The sequence below is a fragment of the Fonsecaea monophora genome, assembly GCF_001642475.1.
Source record: "Fonsecaea monophora strain CBS 269.37 chromosome Unknown Scaff38, whole genome shotgun sequence".
Taxonomy (NCBI): Eukaryota; Fungi; Ascomycota; class Eurotiomycetes; order Chaetothyriales; family Herpotrichiellaceae; genus Fonsecaea; species Fonsecaea monophora.
The window spans coordinates 124,894-140,709 of record NW_019173969.1 but is presented as its reverse complement, the minus strand read 5'-3'; the positions used below and the strand labels follow the sequence as shown (position 1 = coordinate 140,709).

The following is a 15,816-nucleotide window of genomic DNA, read 5'->3' as shown; positions in this document are numbered from 1 at the left end:
GCAGCAATGTTGGGCCCCCGGACGCTGGGGTGGTAAGACTGAAGCAGGCGGTCTCTTTGATTGTCCCACATACCCAGCTCCGCATCACCGAGCTTGACATGTGATCATGTTTCAACAGCAGGGAGGCTCTCGGTAGCATATGCATTGTGCGTCGTGAAGACCGAGTGGCGCTTGTGTTATCGCGACATCGAGACAAGGGGCCCTTTGACTTGCTGCTCCGACATTGATATTGGGGAACCAGTATTCTCGGTACATAGTGGCGCCTCTTTTTCCCTTCTCTTCGACGCGGCACACCGATGGGAAAGAAAATCCAGCCATAAACTTTTGGCACAGAGGGATTGGCGAGAGGGTGACGTTGGTTACATTGTTGGCGGGACCGCAACCAAAGTGTGTCCTTGGGACATGGAAGGATCTTCAGAGAGACGCACTTTGAAAGGAATAGCCTCGCGTTTCTGCAGAGTTCGAAATAGCAGAGTCAGAAAGCGCCGCATGATGTCGGACATGTTCGGCCAGTGGCGCCGTGGGGAAAGGGGAAGGGCGGAAACAAGGCCGAGGAGGAGGCAAGGGCGTCGCATCGCGTTGAAGGGCCAGAAGTCGAAAGGCTGCCCAGGGCTGAAGAATTTAGGCTGAATGTGATCTGAACATTTGCTATGAAATCCGAGATTTGTCCAAGTACGGACCAACTTTTCTATTCGTGGGGCTATCCCCAAGTAAACACACACAACCACATGCAACAGAAGACGCATTACATGAAGCTCTCCGTCCACCAACGCAAGCCACGCGACGAGGCTGCACAGGGCTGTTACCCTATTCAACGCAATAGAGGAATACCCTCATATAATCGTGGTCCACAACGTAGTAGCCCAGGTTAGGGCCATACAAGGAACTTTCTGATGATGATCAAGGTCTCTCTCCCTAAAGGTGAAAAAGTATGTCCACAGCCTGGCGCATGCTAGGCCCATTACGTTGTATATACATATATACGAAACGTTTAACGCTCGTGCTGGCATTCGACCGCAATCGCGCTCAAACGTAAGGATATATACCCGCTTTCGACCAGGAAAGTCAGTGGTAGAGTCCAGACACCTAGCAACAAATGAGACCGCCAACCTCAAGCATGTCCAAGTGCCTCAGAGCTCGCGTTCTCGGACATGCACCCACATTCCACTTTGCAGGAAGATGCCGTAGTTGACATCATTGTCGAGAGGGTGCATGGGATTGACGAGTTCGAAATCAAAGCGCCTCATCAGCTCGAACAGGACCTTGTTCAGCTCTATGCGCGCGATCCTCTCGCCCAGACAGCGGAACGACCCGTACCCAAAGACCAGGTCGTGGGCCTTTTCCATCCTCGCGAGTCGTTCGGGACTCGCTTCGAGCCATCTCTCCGGTCGAAAGATGTCGGCGTCTTCCCCGTACGCGTCGAAGTTGAGGCGGTGGAGATTCCAGGTGCAGACGGTGATGACCGTTCCTGGGGGAATGTACATTCCGTCGTGGGTGTCGCCTTGTGGAGGCACGACTCGTGGGCCATGTCCCGAAGCGGCAGGGTGGTAACGAAGTGCTTCTTGGATGACTGCTATCAGGTAGGGTAGTTGTAGTGCACGTTCGTTGGTGATGATCTCGTTCTCAGGCACGTTGGCGGCATCGCACTCACGCTGGAGCGCTCGATAGATGCGTGGGTTGGAGATGATGTAGATCAAGGCGATGCGAAGGATGGTGGCCGTCGTGTCGGATCCCGCCATGATCTGCAGCATAGATTCATCTTCGATTTCCCCCTGTGACAGACCGTGCTTGACGAAGCTCAGGACCATGTCCTCCCTGCCTTCTTCTTTCCCCTCGGAAAACCGTCGAGATATCTTCTCTCTCACGACCGCCTTTAATCTGCCCATTCCGATGCGATCTTTCACCGACGGTGCGAGAGCCCGCTGGACTGAGGGGATGCGCATGAGCCTGCTGAGGATGGGGACCGCCGACATGAATGTCATGGCCGGGAAGTTGTCTGTCATGGTTTTGATGTATTCGTAGAGATCTTCGTCCTTGTCCAGAAACCCCAGAGGCTCTCCGAGGGATAGTGTCGAAATGATGTCGAGAGTGAGATACTGCATCATCCTGGCCAGGTCCATCCGCCGAGGATTGGAGCCACGGGCGGTATATTTGTCCTTCCACAGCTGGAACAACTTCCACAGAGCACGATCCATGTCTGACTCGAGGTGCGCATTCTCCTTGCCGGAGTAACCAGCCGTTACTCTCTTTCTCATGTAGGAGAGAGCCTCGGGTTCGGTGGTGCTGAGGACATTCTCCCGGTCGGCATCGAAGCGAAATGCCTTGTAGTAGTCTGACTTGACATAACCCGAGCGTATCGAGTTGATTTTCCGGAAGAGCTCCTCGTCGCAGGTGACGAGCGTGTTTGGACCTATCCGTGCAATACTGCCATACTTGGTGCATACCTCGGACAGAGCTATATGTGCTCTGCCGCTAAGGGAGGCGCGTAAGTACCAGATGTTGGACCATGCTGCAGACCAAGGCCCGTTGAACCTCCTCAGCCGCCGATAAGAACGGATCGAGCTGTACGCGTAGAAAATGACCAGGAACAAGAAGAATCTAGTCAGCCAGATGTGCAACGCCATCCGAACGGGGGTTGGAATAAGGCAGACGTGGGATGGAGTGGATAATCTTGTAGAGTTTCAAATCAACGAGGTTCGAGGAAAGGGATTCGACCCCTCAACGAGAATTGTAAATACGTTGACCTCGGTGCATCGCCAGGTCGCTAAGTGAAATGACGCTTTGGCGTGGCATGACAGTTGAGATCTCCCTACATAGCGAGCACTAGCTGCTTAAGATTGTCTGGGGAATTGATAAGATAGGCACCTACTTGTCACTCATGTAGGCGGGACACCCACCGACAGGTACAACAGCGGTGACAAACTCACCAAGAAGATTAGGACGACAACGATTATTATCGGTCTTTTGAATTGACGGGCTCGTCGCTAGTCATCAGTCACTAATGCATCGGGTGCGACTCCCCCGAACAACTCCGTAGACCCTCGGAGAGGCCCGCGTACGCCCGGCTTAGCTTGCCCGTAACGAGCACCTCAGTGTCCACACATGTCTGCCCACTTCATTCTGTCCAAGCAGTTTTGGTCATGTGTTCAACAGGTCCGAGCTCTTGATCTGCATGACGACTATCTGGTGTCTCGTCTCGAGCGGGGAGTAAGTAGACTGCCTATTGTTCCACCTCACAAGGGTCACACAAACCCACCCCCGGATTCCCTCCACCAGCCATTCACCATGGCCGATGAGCAGCAGACTGATCCAGATAACGACCATGTTGAAGCGGTACGAGTAGTTGCCTCCATTGCCATGGATATTATGCGAGATTATGCTGACTTTTTTTTCGCCAGGATGAGCAGGACGTTGACTCTGCCCTGGGGGACGACATGTCAACCTTGACCCAGTCGGTGCGCTCGTCCATCTTTCAAGGTCGGTACGAGAATGGCCGACGATATCACGTCTACAAAGACGGCAAATACTTTATGCCCGAAGACGAGATCGAGCAGGAGCGAATGGACATGCAACACCACGCCATCATCACGACATTGGGACGACATTTCTTGTCTCCCGTCGAGAACCCCGGGAGGATTCTCGATCTGGGCTGTGGAACGGGTATATGGGCTATCCAGGTCGCCGACGAGAATCCCAACGCCGAAGTCTTTGGCGTCGATCTCAGTCCGATGCAGCCCAGCTGGGTGCCTCCGAACGTGAAATTCGAAATCGACGACGTCGAAGACACGTGGACGTGGCCCGAGGATCACTTTTCTCTGATATTCTCGAGACTGATGATATCGGGGAGCATCCAGAACCTCGCAAAATATACCCAACAAATCTTTCGGTTCGGCCCACCCCTTTTTTTAGGTCTTTGATCCTCCCCCCTCTCCATTTTTCTAATGCTTGTTCATCAGACACCTTTCCCCCGGCGGGTATTTTGAGTCTCAGGAAGTGCAGATTCGACTGGGCAACGATATCAGAGACATCCCAGAGGAAGACCCTCTGGCGCTTTGGTGCAAGTACATGAGGGACGGCATCGAGCGGATGGGCCGGTCCCTTGCTCCCGACCTGGACAACATTGGCGTCGAGATGCGCAACGCCGGATTTGTTGACGTCGTGGTCCGCCCGTTCAAGTTGCCGCTCGGGACGTGGCCGAAAGATAAAAGACTGAAGCAAGGCGGCTCGGCGCAGCTGGTCGCCCTGTATCAAGGGTTACAGAGCATCAGTTTAGCCCTGTTTACCAGGTGTCTGGGCTGGTCGCCCGAAGAGGTCGAGGTCTTTTTGGCCCAAGTGCGAAACGACATGATTGCCAAATCGAGGCAGGGGTTTTACTTTTACAGGTACGTGAAAACCATCTCTTTTCATCATCCCACATGTCAAAACGGCTGACAGTACATCAGTGCAGTAGTCTATGGCCGAAAACCTCCACGAAACGAGCCGGCGGAAAGTGAAAATCCGTGATTGTCATTGAATTATGTGAATCAAAAAAAAAAAAAAAACAAAAAGAGTCTGTCTGATACTTGTTACTGCGGGAAGTAGTCCACCGTGCTGTGCTTTCTCTGCATCGCTTTTCGAGCCTGAACTTGAAATCAACATGCGTCGAGAGATCTTCCCACTCGAGTCGTCGAACTCGCACGAGGGGTAGAGCACCCCGCGGGTGCACATACCCGGGCACCTAGTAGACATATGTACAGACATACACGATAAGCTTTTCTTTCCCGGGCGTGACAACAGGAAAGAAACACTAATGAACAGTAGCCGCCGGCCGGAATGCATGGATGAGGGAGGCCACGGGTGGATTCGGTCCCACGTACCTACTAATCTAGGATGGTACTGAGTGCTAGGTGCTGGCAGTGTGGACTTGGTCGCTAGATCCCGTCCGCCGCGCCATTAACGGGTGGGCTCAAAGGCATAAGCCACGAGCGGTGATGGTGGTGCGGTGCTCAAGGGGGATGGATAGGCCGCCTTCTTTCTACGCCAGACTCAAAATCGGCGAAACGTCGTGTGTGTATGTCATTGTCATGGCATGTCAAACTAGGGTTCCTCGAAGGCAGATTTGGGATTACAGTGTCGACGGATGTGACGAAAGAGGATGTCTCCGGATCAGGATCAGGATCATGATCATGACACTGGGAGCTGTAACGGAGTATTTCGTGCGCATTGGCCAGGAGACTCTCTCTCTCTCGTGCCGAAGAACCTCAATTATGAAAATTCCTTCTCGTTAGTATATGGCTCTTTGGTACAAAAACATCCCAAATCCCACATCCAACATCCGACGTCAGTATCCTCCCGACTTCACGACCACCCCTACGAATGATTTTCGTCTTTTCGTCAAAAGCCCTTCCAAATTCCGGCCTTGAGGCCTTGGGGACGGACTGGTGCCATCTCTTCTTTTTTCCTGAGAGAGAGGCGCCGCCCGTGTCATGATCGTCTTATCTATTTCCAGCCGTTGATCTTCATGGTCCCGTTCTCCACCAGGTTCTTGTGCATATCGAACGTGTTGAAGAGGAGGTGCGGCTCGTGGCCCATGCCCTTTCTCAAGCACTCGAACTCGGCTTTGTCAAAGTAATCCTGCAGGATGGGGCGGTACTCCGGGTGGGCGCACTGCTTGATGATCTCGCGGGCTCTTTCTCGTGGACTCATTCCTCGTACGTCCGCTAGGCCCTGTTTTTTTTTCAACCATTGTTAGCTTTATAAGTCCAGATAGAAGTAGAGTCTGGGATAAACACTCACGATTTCAGTCACGACAACATCCAGGTCGTGCTCCGTCTGGTCGACGTGCGTGCACATTGGCACGATGCAGCTCACACCGTGGGGATCGGTCTTGGAAGGTCGTGTACTTGGGGTATGCATGATGGAGTATTTGGCAGAACGGAGAAAGTCGGCCGAACCACCCAACCCGTTGAGCATCCGCGAGCCCAGGACGCAGGTGCTATTGGCGTGAGCATAGATGTCGACCTCGACGGGGGTGTTCATGCCGATCACACCGAGCCGGCGGATGATTTCAGGCGAGTTTGATACTTGCTGAGATCGGAGGATGAGTTTAGAGTGATAGTTCTCCCACTGTTGACGCATTCTTAGCCCCTGATGTGTGAGAGATATACATCTACGTGGGTGACACTTACGCCATCATAAAAGCGTTGGAATCCTCCGGGAGAGAAACGAATGGACGTCGCAGTGGCAAAGTCCAAATTGCCACTGTCAAAGAGGTCGAGGAAGGAATCTTGCAACACTTCCGTCCACACCTTCAGATTCTTAAAGTTGGCTCCTCCTTTCTGGTGAAGAGGTCAGTGGATGCGACTGTGGAGGCTGTCTACTTATGATTAGGGGTTGTATGTGCTTACAGCCAGACCGCCGATCACAGCATTTGCAATGTTACCAATGCCAGATTGCAGAGGTAGCAGGTTCGGTGGCAACCGGCCATGTTTGACCTCATGTTCCAAGAATTCGATCAGATTGCGCGCGATGGCCGCGGAGGTCGCGTCCTCGGGAGCATTCTCGGTTGTTTGATCGGGATAATCGGATTCAACGAGAGCCACCACGCGCTCGGGGTCGACAGGGATGTGTGGTGTTCCGATACGGTCCTCTGGGGCCATGATCAGGTATGGCTGTAAACGAGACCAGTCAGTCTTGAAGATTCAGGCACAAGGAGTGATAACATGCCTTTCTTCGTGGCGGGAGGTCTGTCATTGTAATGTCGTGCAGACCTTCAAAGCTAGGTACAGAGGTATTGAGTTCGATGATGATCTGATAAGGAACTGATCAGTCGTCTTCACCCAGCACGATACTGGTCGTCAGCTGTGCTCCTACCTTGTCCGCCATCTGGATGATTTCCGGAGACGCCCCAACACTGGCACCAGGAATGATGCCGCCGTCCTCTGTAATGGCCGAAGCTTCGACAATGGCCACGTCCAGGCGGTTGTTGGCCTTGTGCTTGGTGTAGAAGCCGTACATCAAGTCGACCGGGAACATGCTGAGATGCTTATCGAAGAATTTGATGTTGCCGTTGTTGATGCCTTTCGCGATCTCCTTGCCAACCTGATGCGGGGCACGGCGTTCAATCATGTTGAGTCGAGCCCATCGGTTCTCGGTCTCTGCCCCTGACGAGGCACCCACAAAGAGGTTGTACTTGAGCTTGCCTTGGAGGCCATTCTTCTCGACGTGGTCGGCGAGAGCGGTTGGCACCTTTCTGTTTTACCACCAACGTGATTAGCACCAGGTTACCATGGCGGAGTGAGATAGGTAGGACATGATGTAGTTGATGTGATGAGAAAGCGTACTTGGGGTATCCCACGCCTGTAAAGCCCGACCAACCGATATATGAACCGTGAGGGAATAGATCAATGAGATCTTCAGCCTTGGTCAATTTCTGTCGTTTGTCGTCAGCCAGATTTACCCACAGAAGTCAGGCTAGGTTCGCTTCGAGGCCCGCATCATCTTCAATGGGAGGGGAAATGCAAAAGGGTTCTAAGAGCTTATGGTTGGGAGTTGCTGCTCAAGCTCAACGCAAGCAACACTGGAGGTGTACGCACATTTAGATAGCTCGCTCTTCTGCATCTACTCTTCAGGAGAGCTGAGGCGGCCATTGTGGAATCGAAAATGAAGACCCAATGAAAGCCTTATAGCTAGACCAACAAAGGGAAATGTATACAAGGAGCCACACAAAAAGAGAAAGGCGTGTGTGAGAAAAAAAGGGAACGATGGAGGAATAAACTGGAGACTGGAGACCGGAGACAAGAAACCGGGGGAGCTTCAAATTGATGGAGGGGAGATTCGTCAAGACAGTAAATAAGGAGTGCGAAGAGGCAAGACGTCCAGGTCCCAATGAAGTAACGGACTTTGCTCGTCTATCTTCGCGGGATTTTTATATGGATGACAACAAAGGGGCGACAACGACGACCACGACCACGACAAAACAAGGCAGTCTCGTGAGGTTCGAAGGGGGAGGTTCTGGAGCTCGTGGTTGATGATAGCTTAGTCCGGGAGGAAGGCCAGCGACTAACTAATTGTAATAACTTACAATACCTAGTAGGAAGTCAAGGAGATAATAAGAGACGCAAGTTTCGTCATTGGGTCATTGGGTCTTTTGTTTGGCTCGCCAGGCGATGCTAGGCTTGTACTAGGCACTGTTAGGCTAATGAGCTCCCCGCCTCGGACTCGTCCGGATATGAGGCGGATTGGCGGGAATGCCCTGTTTGATCTGTTTGACCTGTTTGGGCTTGTCTGCGTTTCTGCTCGCTGCGTTTCTAGCCAAGCACCAAGCAAGCAACGTGGCAGACCAAGGAGCTCATTTTCTCTGTCTTGTCACTGACATTTGGTCGTACTCAGTATGCTGCAGATATCCACCTCCAAGAGACTGTGAAATTACAGTCACATCATCCAAGGCACAAATACAAGACACGCCAATTCAATCGAACCACTTGACCTCAACTCTCAAAAATCTCCCCCGAAGCATCTCCGTGTCTCTCGCCTATCACCAGCCAGCCAGAGCTACAAGTACCACACGTCAAACTTAGCCCTCGCCCCCTGGCGCCGCTCTACTCCCCACCGCTTTAAAGATCCCGAGATTTCCTCGATCGATGATGGCGTCGCCTCTCTAGTCGTTTGCCCACAAATCTGACAGTCGGGAAAAAGAAAAGAATAACACAATATTTCCTTTGATCCGTCAAGTCCAAATGTTGGGTGTTGAGCTGGTGACTTGTGCTCAACCACCAAATCCAATCCCGTGACCCAATACTCTTGCATCTATTCCGGGTAGCTGAGACCTTCCCAAAACGGGTTTCGCTTGTCGCTCTAGCCTCATTTGCAGAAGAGAGGCTCAGGAAGATGCTCATAAATGATGGCCTCCCAGGGATCATCTGGGTCAGCATCTTCGATAGGCCCCAGGCACGCCCTGTCAAAGACCTTCTCGCCCACGTTGACTCCGCCGGGCACCACGCGGATCAATTTGACCTGGGGGCAATCTGACGACGACTTCATTCTCTTTTCCAAATCCATGAAATATGCGCAACATCCCTCATGTGACAGCGCGACCAAGTTCTCCGGAAGGTCCCCTTGGGGTCTCGACCCGGCAAATATTTGCAACGAGTTCTGAAGTCGCACGGCATCAGGGGCGTTCCACACGTTCCCATAGACAAGTTTGAAATGCATCGTCCAGTGCAGGCCTCGAGCCTCCATTCTCCGGGCCACCTGACTCTGATAGAAGCTGTAGATACCGGATCTGGTGGGAAACAGTCGCGCCGACACGGCCATCCGGGCCAGAGCCAACCCCAGCGAGATCACCGTCTCAACCAACACTGCCAGACAGTAGCCGTGATCGGGGGGATGGCCCTCCTTGTCCTTGTCCACCTCGTCCTTGGACGTGCAGATTCCACAGTGGCAGGCTTTTCTGATCTTGGTCAGGTTCTCCACATACGAGGCTGAGGCATCCTCGTGTGACAATTTCAACGACCGTTCCATGCGACCTTGAAATCTGCGCAGCTCGGGGAGCCAATTGGTGATAGTTTCGATGAGACCGGCGCCGTATGACGCGGTATTGCTCTGATTTTGGACCGACACCAACTGCCCGTGATCCTCGTGTCCCTTGCCGTGCGCGAGACCCTCAAACATGCGCGCCGCGCTCCCAATCATTGTCCCAAAGGCTTTGGAGTTGTCATGATCAAGATGGTGGAAGCTCTTGCCAAAGACGCGAGGGAGCAGTGACTGCCACGCAACCCGGCCTCCAAATCTCGTGGTGTGGAGAGTGGCAGAGTATGTCCGATCGATCAGCGACAGTTCTTCGACAGCTGGTCCTGAGGGCTTCCACGGGTCGAAGGATGCTTTGATGCCAGCTTCCGGTACAAACACCAGGGTGAGTTGGGGCTCTTGATCTGGGTGCGTGACGCGGAGTTCTTTCCCGTCCTTTTGATAGACGACAATTCGCAGATCGCACAGCCACTCGGCGATAGCTGCGAACCACGATATGATGCCACTGCCGATAAGCGTGACATGCTTTGCTTCTCCCTTTGTGACGCGCATCAACGCCCGTAACGCCTCAGCGATCATGCTTGGTGGGAAGACATCATCAATCCTCTTGACCCGCTCCATAGGATAGACGATGGGATAAGGGTCGATCTGGAGATAATCCTCGACCAGCAGCCCGAAATCCGACGTGGCGAATATGCCGTTGCAACCGTGCAGCGCAGCCTGCCACTGACTAAAATGGGGCGTCATGTCGTCGGGACCAGCAGCCGCATCAGCCATGGACATGAGGACTCTGGCCCCGTAGGGTTCATGGAAGCTCTCTCCCAATGCGATCATCATGGCCAGGTGCTCGTAGGAACCCTCATGCACAGCCTGGTCGCGGATGACGTTGGACAGACCCCAACCAAAGGACAACTTCTCGCCCGGCGCGACCGAGACGTGGACGGGGAGGTTGCTGAGCGCATTGTTGATGTTTCTCTGGCCCTGGACCGAGATGTTCAGGTCTCTGAAGAGCCGGTACGCGACGTAGCGGGTGTACGGGTCGACTCGAGATCCCGAGAATTTGCGCAGTGTCGCTGAAGGGATCGAGATGGTTTGGGGGACGTCTTTGTCGATGATGGGCATTGTTGAAGAGAAGGATGGTTTTTTTTTGTGAAAGGCTTGGGAGGGGTCTTTCAACGGCACAGTCTCATGGTCCTTTTTCGTACACGTAAGGGGAGTGATGAGAATATATATACGGATCTACTTGCACATGTGTGAAACTACCTTCTGGAGGGGGGACAAGCAGGAGAAAAATGTCAAAGTGACAAGTCAACCAAAGCAAAGCATGTCTTGCCGCCGCCGCCCCCTCCATCCCACGAGACACGAGACCCTGAGATACGGAGAGATCCAGTCAACCGTGCCAACAGCTCAGCTCCAGCCCCGGATGAGGATATGGCACGGTGACTCAGCAGGAGAAAGGCCTCGACTCAGCTGCCATTCTATTGGCTGCGAACCCGAAGTGCGGGGTGTTTGTGCCGTGGGCTGATAGGGAGCTCGTCAGAAAGGAAGGGGTTGGCTTGCTTGGGTATCTATCCTGTCGCTTGCTGCGCTGATATCATTGTTGTGTATCCAGCAGCACCAGTGCCAGCAGGGTGGCTGCTCGGGCTTCGAGTGCACGTACACGACTTTCAGTCGAAACAGCCACTGTCAATGATGCCGCTACAGGGTGGGTATCTTGAACGGGAGGGTGAGACCCGACGAGATCACGCCCCAGAACGTCCTCCGTGTGGACATAAACATGATTATTTCACTTTCTAGTCGCTAGACTCTCCGTCCTTACCTGTATTGAGACGTGGCTTTCAAGGTCAATATCAAGGCGGCCCTCCACAGAAGAATGACAGACATCAACTGCCTATATTTTAATGCGTGCAGGTATACATATTGACATCCACCGAAACGACCTCAATTCAAGGGCTTCTTCCTCCCAAGGCCGAAGAATGCATTGTCAAAGTCCCAACTCGGCAGCTCCAAGCATGTCAGTGAAGCGTCTGTATATGACGCATGTTGGAATGCGGTGGCTCTGCCTGGGCCAATTCTCCTTGCAGCATCCAAGGTTTGGGATGCATCCTCTACCGCCATTCACGTTGCCTCGGGCTCTTTGTCAATTACCCTGATATCGTGGCTTGGGATTTCCGCGCCTCGAGCAATCAAATCCCACCCGAAATGTCGGAAAGCGTTGAAGTCTGGCCACCAGTTGACTTGATCAATGGACTGGCGATTGAAGCCCCCACGCCAGAGAAAGAGCTCGACGCCAACGTATTCAAAGGTGTGCACAAAGCATCCCCTCACCTTCGTCACTTGAACCGTCAAAGCTCGTGTGGATTTGTTTCCTATTAATTTAACAAGATATTCCTAGAGCTACCAAAAGGCACCGAAGTCGTCTCGATCAATCCCTCTGGCACGAGTGCGTGGGTGCAGACCGTGTGCATCGAAACCTCTCAAAAAGATGGACGGATTCTGAAATTCTTCAAAAAGGTACGACGAGACCAAACCCGGCTGATTCTATATCGTGCTGTGGGATACCTCGTTAACGGGACACAGAATCAACGTGGCCCCTTGGGCAGGCGCATGATGGTCGGGACCTACGAGTCTGAACAGGCCATCCACACCTATCTTCCCGCCAACGTCCCCAAACCCATCGCCTGGGGAGCATATCGGGACGATCCAGACATGTACTACTACCTCGCCGAGTTCCGGGACATGGTGGCCGACAAAGTCCCAGACCCCATACGGGTTGTCGATGCGGTCGTCCAGCTGCACCGCCAAAGCTCGGGCAAATCGCCAAACGGCAAATTCGGGTTTCACGTCGTCACCCATCTGGCCAACATCCCGAACAAGGCCGGATGGGAAGATACGTGGGAGAGACACTTCACCAACGCGCTGACGGCCATGATGGAGATCGAGTCGCGGGCGCAGAACAACCACGACGGCGACTTTGAAGACCTCAAGAGAAAGACGCTGGAATTGGTCGTTCCGCGACTCCTTCGACCGCTTGAAACAGGTGGTCGTAAGGTCACGCCGTGCTTGATCCACACCGATCTCTGGCCTGGGAACTGTATGCCGGATGCAGATACGGACCAAGTTGTTCTGTTTGATTCCTGTGCGATGTGGGGTCACCATGAAGCAGATTTAGGCAGTTGGAGGGCACCACGCTACCGCATGGGCAGGCCTTTTATAAAAGAGTACCAAAAGAAGATGGGCATGGACTTTCCCGTCAACGACTGGGATGATAGGAATCTATTGTACGCCATGTGAGTCCCCATTCCCCAGCTCTTTCACATTTTACACGGTTGGCTAACCGAGTTTCCGAGTACAGGAGGTATGATCTTCTGATCTCAGCCTTGTTTCCCAACACCGATAGATTTCGAGGATAGTAAGTTCTTTGCTTTGCACCTTCCACCCAAAGCACCTGGCAGGACACTGAATGACTGTACGTATATCCAGTGCGAAGGACAGCATGAGGTACTTGACCGAGAAGTACCGTGGTGGATTCGACGCATGGTTGGAGCCTACCGCGACAACCCTGAATCCCGTTGTGCTTGAGGAATTTGATGTTAGCCGGAGATTAGATTTGAGAAGCCTTGTCCTTGACGACCGAATGAGCTTCAGAGGAACCCATTTACATACATAATAAACCGAGGTATTTTGGGGATTGTCAGTAGTAGCCTGCCTGCTATGCATTATCGCAGATGACGATAGGACACAGGCACAACAGGATGTTCCTGACAAAGCCACTTGCACGTTGCCCTATTACTTCGGGAGGTTAAGCGGTGCCTGCCACGCAGCAATCGCGCCTTCTATACCTCGTATTTATGGTTTGATTGGCGTGATGAGATAGACAATCAACAAGTTGATCACACGATATCATCTACTCTGCTTTGAGGGGCAAGTATCTATCAGCATTCCTTTTAACCCCCTTCCTCTCGAAACAGTCAACAAAATGAACGAAAATATGCCACCTCCAGAAACATGACCAAGTGTTTCCCCAGGCATTGCACACCCATTGCTAGCGGCGCGAGATTGTCAACCCAAGACCCGCAAATTCCATTCCAGCATTCCTCGCATGGCGAGTCGCGGACCACGAAAAATGATCAAAATAAGATTGCGATCATGGACGATCAACCCCAGAAGATGACCATCGTTGGAACCTCTGGGACGAGCGGCACGTTCTGTGTAATATTTCACACAAAAACGCGGTTGGCTTCCATGGCATTGGCAGAAATACCTGATCGAGAGCCAGGGAATGTGGTACGTTACACCATGATGAAAGCTACCTCCCGCCTGACTAAGATCAGCAACAGGATTGCCTGTGTAAACAGACTGTGTTGGCAGGACGAACTGTCATGCTTCTAGTTTGGTGACCACCAGTGACAAAAGTCCATGCACACGCTCTGAGATTGATTTATGACGGTCAATCGCGACCATCCACCAAATTTGTCAAGTCAATGCCAGCGATGATTGACTCTCATCCATCTAGATACCTAGCAAATGTGCCTGTCTGACTCACTGCGGTAATACGAAAAGCACATCTCAGCAGCGAACCGACAATGAACACAATTGAGCCCAACCCTACCAGCCAAGTCGCGATATCGACATACTCGACCTTTTCACGTCGACAAAAGCTTTGTATCTCATGGCTGGCCTCACTGTCTGCCATGTACTCTGGCCTGTCGTCCTTCATCTACTATCCAGCGATAACCGCAATCGCCCGGTCCATGTCTGTGTCGATTGAGGCCATCAACCTCTCCATCACTTCGTTCCAGATCGTCTCTGGCGTGGCGCCTAGCGTGCTCGGCGACATGGCCGACCAGGTCGGCAGAAGACCAATCTGTCTCGTGGCGTTCCTCGTCTATTTCGCCGCCAACTTGGGCCTTGCTCTGCAGAACGACTATGCGGCTTTGATAGCTCTGCGGTGTCTGCAGAGTGCAGGCGCGTCAAGTAAGGTAGAGAGAGTCTCATAGATCCACAGCAGCAATTTGACTGACACATCTAGAGGCACGATCGCCATCGCCTACGGCTTTATAGCTGATATCGCTCCTCCCGTGGAGAGGGGGTCCTATGTGGGAATTCTACAGGGCTTGTATGTTCTGAAAATTCATACTCTACTCACGGAAAGGAAAACATGGTTACTGATTAATGAGAACAGCACAAACTCAGCACCATGCATCGGCCCGGTCCTGGGGGGTATCCTCACCGAGACCCTTTCGTGGCGCTGGGTCTTTTGGTTCCTGTCAATCCTGTCGGGATGTAACTTGATTATCCTGCTCCTCGTCGTCCCGGAGACATGTAGGAAACTTGTCAGCGACGGTAGTGGGCAAACACCACACTGGATGTACCGGCCACTCGTCAACATCCTCAGAAATGTCGAACAAAAGGAGGAGGTCCATGACGCCGCATCCCCGCGACGACAACAGCGACGACGACCACGCATCAACATGCCGAACCCGCTTCACTGCTTGAAACTGCTCTTGGACCGAGCTTCCTTCCTTGTTATACTCATCGGGGGAATGCAGTATACTGTATAAATACGGGTGCATCGCCACGTCGCTCTCCACGCTGGTGATCCGCACACATGGGCTCAACTACCTGAAAGGCGGACTGACATACCTGCCGCTAGGGGTTGGAGGGATCCTCGCCGCCCTCCTCACCGGCAGAGTTCTAGACAGGGACTACCGTCGGACAACAACAACAACCAAGGACCACATCCCCGCTATTCCAAACAATGACAAATCCCCAATCGACCTCAACCTTGTGGGTGATTTCCCTATCGAACAAGCCCGACTGAAATCGATATTCCCGCTATTCGGGATCAGCTGCGCCGCGACCCTGGGCTACGGCTGGTCCTTACACCACCAAGTCCACGTCCACGCCCACGCTCAAGCCCACCCGGACGTGCCGCTGGCAGTGCCACTCCTCATGACCTTCCTCAGCGGCGCGTCCCAAGTCTCCATCTTCACGATCTGCGGCACCCTGCTGACCGATCTGAACCCCAACCGCAGCGCCACCGTCCAAGCGAGCTACAGCCTGATCCGCTGCCTCCTGAGCGCCGGTGGCATCGCTGCGGTGGAGACACTGATCGACGCCGTTGGAGCGGGATGGTGTTTTACAGTGTTTGCCCTCGTTGTGGGCGTCGTGTGCGTGCCACTCGCAGTTGCGCTTCGGAAATGGGGGCCGCGGTGGCGGATAGAGGCGCGGAGAGATCGTGGCGCGAGCTTATAAATGCAGACACAGAACCGGGCGTCCTCGTACCGAGACTGGCAGCTGAACAAC

At 53.1% G+C, this 15,816-nt stretch overlaps 6 protein-coding genes across 6 annotated transcripts; 3 read left to right on the top strand and 3 right to left on the bottom strand.

Annotated features, from left to right (window-relative positions):
- Window positions 1-1,130: 1,130 nt before the first annotated feature.
- Window positions 1,131-2,624, bottom strand: AYO21_05823 (hypothetical protein; the record flags this gene model as incomplete). The annotated part of the gene is made up of 1 exon (XM_022655790.1): window positions 1,131-2,624. One exon carries the CDS (start codon window positions 2,622-2,624, stop codon window positions 1,131-1,133), a length of 1,494 nt encoding a protein of 497 aa, XP_022511902.1.
- Window positions 2,625-3,285: 661 nt separating this feature from the next.
- AYO21_05822 (hypothetical protein) lies at window positions 3,286-4,503 on the top strand (the record flags this gene model as incomplete). Its single annotated transcript, XM_022655789.1, has 4 exons — window positions 3,286-3,333; window positions 3,399-3,886; window positions 3,957-4,382; window positions 4,443-4,503. 4 exons carry the CDS (start codon window positions 3,286-3,288, stop codon window positions 4,501-4,503), a joined length of 1,023 nt encoding a protein of 340 aa, XP_022511901.1.
- Window positions 4,504-5,478: 975 nt separating this feature from the next.
- On the bottom strand, window positions 5,479-7,628 carry AYO21_05821 (acetyl-CoA hydrolase; the record flags this gene model as incomplete). Its single annotated transcript, XM_022655788.1, has 7 exons — window positions 5,479-5,706; window positions 5,776-6,105; window positions 6,168-6,317; window positions 6,387-6,650; window positions 6,853-7,231; window positions 7,323-7,411; window positions 7,575-7,628. The coding sequence occupies 7 exons, from the start codon at window positions 7,626-7,628 to the stop codon at window positions 5,479-5,481; spliced, it is 1,494 nt and encodes a 497-aa protein (XP_022511900.1).
- A 1,213-nt stretch (window positions 7,629-8,841) lies between these two features.
- On the bottom strand, window positions 8,842-10,629 carry AYO21_05820 (hypothetical protein; the record flags this gene model as incomplete). The annotated part of the gene is made up of 1 exon (XM_022655787.1): window positions 8,842-10,629. One exon carries the CDS (start codon window positions 10,627-10,629, stop codon window positions 8,842-8,844), a length of 1,788 nt encoding a protein of 595 aa, XP_022511899.1.
- A 1,080-nt stretch (window positions 10,630-11,709) lies between these two features.
- Window positions 11,710-12,801, top strand: AYO21_05819 (hypothetical protein; the record flags this gene model as incomplete). Its single annotated transcript, XM_022655786.1, has 2 exons — window positions 11,710-11,812; window positions 11,903-12,801. The coding sequence occupies 2 exons, from the start codon at window positions 11,710-11,712 to the stop codon at window positions 12,799-12,801; spliced, it is 1,002 nt and encodes a 333-aa protein (XP_022511898.1).
- Window positions 12,802-14,093: 1,292 nt separating this feature from the next.
- On the top strand, window positions 14,094-15,765 carry AYO21_05818 (hypothetical protein; the record flags this gene model as incomplete). The annotated part of the gene is made up of 4 exons (XM_022655785.1): window positions 14,094-14,484; window positions 14,542-14,626; window positions 14,693-14,832; window positions 15,164-15,765. The coding sequence occupies 4 exons, from the start codon at window positions 14,094-14,096 to the stop codon at window positions 15,763-15,765; spliced, it is 1,218 nt and encodes a 405-aa protein (XP_022511897.1).
- Window positions 15,766-15,816: the final 51 nt, after the last annotated feature.